Here is an 8,072-nt window from a genome sequence, read left to right on the forward strand (position 1 = left end):
CCTTAGGCACTACATCACTTAAATATTACTCTGGACTACATAATATTTTAAATGGGTCTCCTGTACTAATTCATTTAAGAATCATGACATCCTTTAAGGTTGGTACTATTATCATTCACATTAAAAGATGAGAAACGGAAAAAAGAATGTTGAGTTTAAAGCTGTTGCCACAAATCACCAAATAAGGAAAACATATGATTTGATTTGAAGCCAGGATCTATAGCTCAAAACTACAGTTTTTTTAATCCTTAAATTACACTACCTTTCCATGCCACACATTAAAAAAAAAAAAAAAAACAGAGAGAAACAGTTGCTGTGCAGTTGATTCCAGCTCATGGTGACCCCATGTGTCTCAGAATAGAACTACATTCCACAGTGTCTCAAGCATTAAATTCCCATATATATTGGACCTATTTTTGAGATATCTGTTTTTTTCTACTGACCACTTATATATGTTTTTATTAAGAGCACACTGTTTTTATTATCATAGCTTTATAATAAATTTTAATACTGGGTGGCGCAGTTCTCATAGAAAATTATCATTTTTTTTGGTATTCATTTCTTAATCCTCTCATGATAATGCTAAGGCATGTATTTTTCCACAAGTATACAAAAATAATTTTGCTTTGTTTCTCTCTCCCATACAACTAGGAAAAAAATGGGATTATGAGAATTGCAACAAATTTACATTGTAAATTGAGAAGATTGATATTCTATTGCATTAAATGTTCTTTCAATAAGTAAATGAGGTTTTAACAAAGTCTTGAAGGCTTATGAAGCTGTTAGCCAAGTAGATATTTGACATAAAAGAGTATCAAACAGGAAGAGAAGGAAGAGCAAACTGCTGAGATGAGAGTATGCCTAATGTGTGCAATTAATAAACAGAAAGTCAGCGTGGCTTGGGCAGAACGAGCACGGAGGTAAGCAGTAGGAAACGAGGCAGAAGAGGTAACGTGGTAAGGGCTAGATCTTATAGGTTAATGGAAGCGCTTCTGGGGCTGTTGGCATTTAATCACAGTGAAATGAAAAACCACTGCTGGGTTTAGTTAAAAAAATAAATTTCTGACTTACATTTTAAAAGGATCACTCAGTCTATTCCTTTGACTAGGTTATAGGAGATCAGGGGTACTGAGGCAGAGGACCTTTTAAGGAAATTAGAGCAGTAAGCCGGGCTTGGACTAGGGTAGCAATAGAGGCAATGAGAAATGAATGGATTCTATATATAGATATATATTTTAAAGATAAAGCCAACAAAATTTCTTATAGGAAGTGGAGTAAGAAAGAAAGAAAAGAGATGAGGATGAAAGCAAGAATTTTGGTCTGTACAACTGCATGTATGGAGTTGCCTTCAAGTGAGAGGGTAAAGACTACAGGTGGAGCAGGTTTGGGGTAGTTTTTGAACTTATGGAAATGATACGTCAATTATATCTACAAGTGGAGAGGCCAAGGTAGGGAGTTGGATATAGGAATCTGGAGTTTCATTGTTGAGATATGGACTGGAGATAGACATGAGCCCATGTTACGTGGAGTCCCAGTAAACTTATACTTTTAGGGGGCATCTTTGGGAAACAGAATTCAAAATTATAATTATAAAATTAAAGACAGGGCTTGGGAATAAGCTAGTGCAAATGAGGGATCCTAAGGATTTATTGGTCATATTAAATGTGCCTCTCACTGGTGACTCGTTACTGTTGTTACTGGCCCCAGCTCATAGCGACTCCATGTCCAACAGAACAAAACACTGCCTGGTGCTGTGCCATCCTCACAATCCTTGCTATACTTAGCCCATCATTGCAGCCACTGTGTCTATCCATCTTGTTGCGGGTCTTCCCTTTTTTTGCTAACCATCTACTTTACCAAGCACGGTATCTTTTTCCAGGGAATGGAGAAATATAACATGACCAAAGTAATAGACACTGGTGATATACATTTTGAAAATATCAGACTCTAAAAGCTAAGGTATTGATGAGGAAAAAGAGTAACTAGAGACACAGAAGAAGATTAAGAATTGAGCCCTAGAATATTCTAACATTCAGAGGATGCAGATGAGAGAAGAAATAGCAAAGGATTTTAAGAAGAAGCAATAAAGGCACACGGCAGGAAGAAAACCAAAAGTATGGGGTGCTCTGGAAGGCAATTAAAGAACATACACCAAAAAGGTAGTGGTGATAAACTGTGAGAATACTGTTGATAGGTCAAACAACATGAATTTAGAATCGAAGCTTGAAATTAGCACTGCTGTCATCTTTGATGTCCTTGACCAACAGAATTTGGTGGCACTGTAAGCAAAAACCTGACCAAAGTAGATTTAAGAAAGAATAGGAGGACAGAAATTGGAAAACAGAGAGCAGAAACAATACTTCCATGGGTTTTGCTACAAAAAAGTATAAGAAAAGAGCATTAGTTGGTGGAGGAAGTGGGATTAAAAGAAGTTCTGTTTTGTTTCTTAGATGGGAGAAATAAGAGATATTTGCATGCTGATGGTAATGATATGATGAAGAGCAAAATCTTGATAGGGAAAGGAGCGAGAAGACAGAACTGCTGAAGGAAAAGGGATGAAGTTTATTGTACAACTAAAATTTTTAGTTTTAGACAAGACCATACCAAGTTTACCTATGATGGTATACGAGAAGGCAGAGGACGTGGGTGCAGAAGCTGGTTAATGAGTATATGTTTGGTACTGAGTATGTTGAGATTATCTTTAGATTGGTTCCGCTTTCTCAATGAATCATTACTGTACATAAGTAATTGTCCTTACTGAGACTGAGGAGGGAATAACAGGTATTGGGAGTTTAAGGTAGGGAGAGTTCTAAAATGGCCCCCATGATGTCTGCCCCTGGTGTTATTCACTGTATAATCCCTTCCCTTTGAGCAAGCAAGGTAATGGAATGGCAGTCCTGATTAAGTTATGCTGTATGGCAAATTAAAAAAAAAAAAAAAAAAAAACTCAAACCCATGGCCATCTTGTTAATTCTGATTCCTAGTACAACTTGAGGACAGACTAGAATTGCTCCACAGCATTTTCAAGGCTGTAAATCTTTATGGAAGTAGACTGCCTTACCTTCCTCCCATAGAGCGACTAGTGGGTTTGAACTGCCGACCTTTTGGTTAGCAGCCAAACGCTTTAACTATTACACCACTGCCAAAGGACATGTGATATTATCTTGCTAGGCTTGAAGAAGCAAAAAGCCAGGGTGTGAACAGCCTATGTAGAGGGCTACCTGTCAGGGAACTATAGGTAGCTTATGAACCTGAGAGCACGCAGCCTCTAGCTAATAACAGTAAGAAGTCAGTGCTCTCAGACATAACAGCTGCAAGGAACTAAATACTATGAATCTGAATGAGTTTGTAAGCGGATTTTTCCCTAGGTGAGCCTCTAGATGAGAACACAGCTTGGCCAACACCTAAATGTAGCCTTGTGAGACCACATGCAGATGACCCATTTAAGCTGTTCCTGGATTCCTGACCCAGAGATAATAAATGTGTATTGTTATAAGCCACTAAGTTTGTTGTCATTTGTTATACAGCAATAGAAAGCTAATACAGGAGTTGAAAAAAAGAGGAAAACGTGAAATAATCATGTAAAGGGTAAGAAAGTGAAGAAGCTATGATTGGAAGATAAGGGTCTATTTGGAAATTATTTAGTTTCAGTTGTGCTTTTCTGCAACCATAGCAAGAGTGCTATGAGTTACCTAATTTCATTTGTTGAATACATTTTGAAAAATGTCTGTTATATAATTTGATTTGTTGTTGTTGTTGTTATGTGCCTTCGAGTCAAACCCGACTCATAGCGACCCCTCCTTGGGTTTCTGAGGCAGTATCACTACGGAAGTAGGATTGCCCAACCTTCCTTCCGAGGAGTGGCTGGTGGGTTTGAACCTCCAGCCGTCTGGTTAGCAGGCAAGTGTCTTAGCCACTATGCTACCAGAGCTCCCATAATTTGATCTACTAAATTAAAAATTTCTATAAAACATACAATTCTGAAATCATTCTTTATCTCCCCCACCCCCAAAATTTTAGAAGAATCCTAAGACAGCTAACTAGTAAACTAAGGCTGGAACTTATTTTTAATACCAATGACTTATTAACATATTTTGTTGAATCTTAACTGAATAATTTTGCATCAATAACTTCAAACAGACTGAACCAAACTGATTGTTTTTGTTAAGTCTTTCTGAAAGTATAAACATATTGCTTTAAAGAATCTAATTCTGTTCACTATATCTTAATATTTACGGCTCACTTAAAATTCCATATGTAAAAAAAAAATCAAACTTGCACCATGCAATATGCAATATATGCACACACAAAAAAGTGATACATGAAAAATGGAGCCTTTCTCACTTTTCTTTCTAAACAGGGATATCAGCAATCACGTTTGATTTATTAATTAGACAAGCAACTTAGTAATCTTAGGAGAGAAGAAAATAATTGAAAAGTAGTTGAAGCAATTTGAAAGAGCATACAGAGACCTTCATTGTGGAAGTATTTTAAGTTGAAAAAGAAATGTATATTAGAATATTTCTTTAAAGATAAAAGTCAAACAATTTTAACAAGCTGTTTCCTATATTATCTTCCTTAATGAATAATCATTCTCTTTCATTCACTTGAAAGGTATTTCAGAAGGTATCTTTATGGAAGTAGATTGCCCAACCTCCCTTCCGAGCACTGGCTGGTGGGTTTGAACTGTCAGCTTTCTGGTTAGCAGTCAAATGCCTTAGGCACTACACCACCAAAGCACCTAATGAATAATCTTTCTCTTTCATTATCACCTGAAAGGTATTTCAGAAAAAAAAAAAAAAAACAAAACTTAACATTTACATAGTGTTTAGAATAGAAACCATTTTCCTATCCCGTTTACGCTTACAGAGACACATCAATAGAGTAAAGCTGAATTAATTAGAACTATCCACAGGGGAAAAAAATGTGAGCTGTGTAATCTAAAGTCCAAATGAACAATAAAGACCAGATTACCTTCTGCTATACCACATGAATAAAATCTCTTTGAAAATAGTATCGAGAATGGAACAATAATAAATTACTAATAGCATTAAAGACTGGTCTAAGTTACAACTCCTAAAATAAATTAAGGGTTCTCTTTTGTTCTTCTCTTAAACTGTGCTTCATGTTTCCAGGAGAAATTATATACATGCTCGTATAAGGGCAGAAGAAAACAGATTATAAATATAAAATATTTAACAAATATAACTGAGTAACTTAGCACAATGGACAAAATATAAAAGCACAAAAGACTTATTATTTCAAATCAGTAAAACAATAGATATGGCAGAGGTGAATGTAGTAACATGTCTGGAGGGTGAAAAAATAGTAAACTTAAATGTATAATTAGCCTTATTAATTTTATTAAGAAATCATTTTCTAAGATTAATTCTAAATTAACTTCCCCCAAAAAATTATCCAGTTGTTTTTTCTTACTAAGCCCAGAACTTTTTATTCTACTTTGATAAAAATTATTTTGTGCTTTATTGTTGTTGCTCGTTTATTTTGTGTGAAAAAGAAATAATGATGTGATTCAAGAGAAACTTTAAAATACATAACATCAGTTATTTTCCCAATTGTTTTTTCTATACTATGTAAGTAAAGTTTAAGTGAGAGATACAGTTGGTGTATGTAGAGTGAAAATGCCTCTATACTTTTTAACTTCATGAAAACATAACAGAAGCTTGATTCTCTATGTAGTACCATTTCTTTCAAAGAGAAGAGAAGTGCTAGGTTTCATTACCAGATAAACACACTTCAACACACAATATGTTGGGGCTAAAATGTGAACATTATAAAGCATTTTTGTTTTAGGGAAACAACACTACATAAAATGAAAATAAATTCTTAATATAAAATAACATCCTAAGTATTAGTTTTGCTTTCAGTTCTTTCAGTTACAATAAAATCTTTCCTGAGGTTGTAAAAATCTTTAGAATCACTAAGTGAGCAAAATAATTCTGATAATCTTCTATTAGATCATAGTAAAAAACCATGTTAATTTTGCAACTATAGTTCAAATGTTAATAATTTATTTGTCAACTATATGAAAAATATAATTAAAAGATGAGTTTTTATTTAATATTTAAATAATCCTATAAGGTTTTATAGTAGTAAAAGAGTGGAAATATTAAATAACATTTCTCACCTACATGAAGTTCAATTCAGACAAAAAAAATGTGTTTAATCATTTTTAATAAATATATTTTTCAACATTTGTTCAAGTACAGTATGGCTCTGAATTACATAAATATTTTAGATAATGTTAAATGTGTCAAAATAATTGACTACATTTTTGAAGAATGACAGACAAATACTCAGTTCCAAAACAATCATTGTAAAACTAATAAAATACAGTTTTAATTGCAAATTTGCCACTCTGGCCAAAAAAAAAAGCTACAATTAGGTTCTACAAAAATATCACCTCCTGAGTAAATTGATCACAAGTACCAATTTTCAATTTTGGAATGCTAGAAATATTTTTCATGTAATTTAAAATGTTACACTGTAAGGCATGTCTCAAACTAAAAGCAAAATTACGTTCACTTTTAAAGATACACCTTTGCTCAGTAAGTCACGTTTATGCATTTGTTTTTTTACATATATGATAGCCTTCACTTATGTACCAAGAATCCTAGGAAGACACAAGGGAGATAAAAACTAACTCACAAAGCAGCCATACTTCTCAGGGAAAATCCAAAATACTAATAGCCTACTATCTGAATACACTGTTGTGATCTAAAATTAAAAATGCATATAAATTTTAATAATTTATATTTCCTCTTTAGGTTATCTGGAATCTGATCAGGGTGCATATATGTGAATGAACGAATAAATCCTTAACCCACCATTATCTTTTTCTCCAGTGTGCAAGCAATCACCCGTGAAAAGTATGGTGTAGATGATAGGATGATACTGTACCTGATTAGCTCTGGAGGTGGTCATGGGATCAGATGGAGAGGACTTGGTGGTAGTTGGGGAAGATGGCAATGTCTGGGAACAAAGCAGTTCAGGAGCAAATCAACCTTTATAAGCCTTAAACTGATTATTTAAACAAAACAAAATAAAATAAAATGTAATATAACGAGAACAAAATCCTATGAACAAATTTTGTTTCCTAGTCATTCAAATTTAATGGAATTTAAGATCAACTAAGTAACTAATGCATGTAAATACGCATGCATAAGCATGTAAAAATAAATTCATGACTTGAAATCATGATGGTGACTGATAAATTCACATGAGTATTAAAGGTATCCTGACCATATTCATGAATAGTAGTCTCTTTTCTTTCACCTCTTGGTTTCGTTGGAGAAAGAGATGGCAAAACAAAAATTCAAGAAATTCAATGAGTAAAACTGAAAGAGTCATTTTCCTATCAATGAATACAGTCTGGGATTTGAAGAAGTGGTGAAATGAAGTTTACTTTGGCATAAAAGTATCCACCTACTTAATATGTTGAACATCACCAACAAGTTGATTCCACATGAATTTAGGGATCCATACTTAAAAGCAATTAAATTTGCAGTTCTGAGTTCTTAATATCATATTATCTTCTAAAATATTAACTTTTAATAAATTTAGAGCCCGTCTGAAAATGTAAACATTAACTTCATATTAATAAACATGTAACTAATAGCATCCTAAAATTAACATGATATTTTTACCATTTATGCTAAACACTAAAATTTTAATATAGATGAAGGGTATAATATATTGTACCATGGTTAGCCTGTGTTGAAAATAAGCACAAAAATATTACGAATCACATTTACTGTTTACTTCATTTCTAAACACATATACAATTATATATAAAATGTTATATGAGACCATAATATACTTGAGACCAGAATATATTTGTTGAAAATATACTAAATATTTTCAAAACTTCTCATGTCTAATAGAGTAACCTTAAGTGTAAGATATTTTTATTCTCTTTAAAAAAGGATCAAATCATTTTCACTCAGCAAAACAGTATTGCTTAAGTGGTATCCTCAATAGACAATTTTTTAAAAAAGTGAAATGGGGTAGGTTTTTCTACTATAGACACCATTATATATGGAAATTGTGTG

General features: G+C 33.3%; 1 protein-coding gene across 1 annotated transcript in view; it reads right to left on the reverse strand.

Annotated features, from left to right (window-relative positions):
* The window catches only part of NOVA1 (NOVA alternative splicing regulator 1), a 165,540-nt gene that overhangs the window by 18,755 nt on the left and 138,713 nt on the right, over positions 1 to 8,072 (reverse strand). Inside the window, exon 4 of the mRNA XM_007949249.2 lies at positions 6,922 to 6,993. Coding sequence (XP_007947440.1) covers positions 6,922 to 6,993 — 72 coding nt within the window. The remainder of the gene's footprint in view (positions 1 to 6,921; positions 6,994 to 8,072) is intronic.

The sequence above is a fragment of the Orycteropus afer genome, unplaced genomic scaffold (assembly GCF_000298275.1).
Source record: "Orycteropus afer afer isolate SDZICR_OR568_19922 unplaced genomic scaffold, OryAfe1.0 scaffold00243, whole genome shotgun sequence".
Taxonomy (NCBI): Eukaryota; Metazoa; Chordata; class Mammalia; order Tubulidentata; family Orycteropodidae; genus Orycteropus; species Orycteropus afer.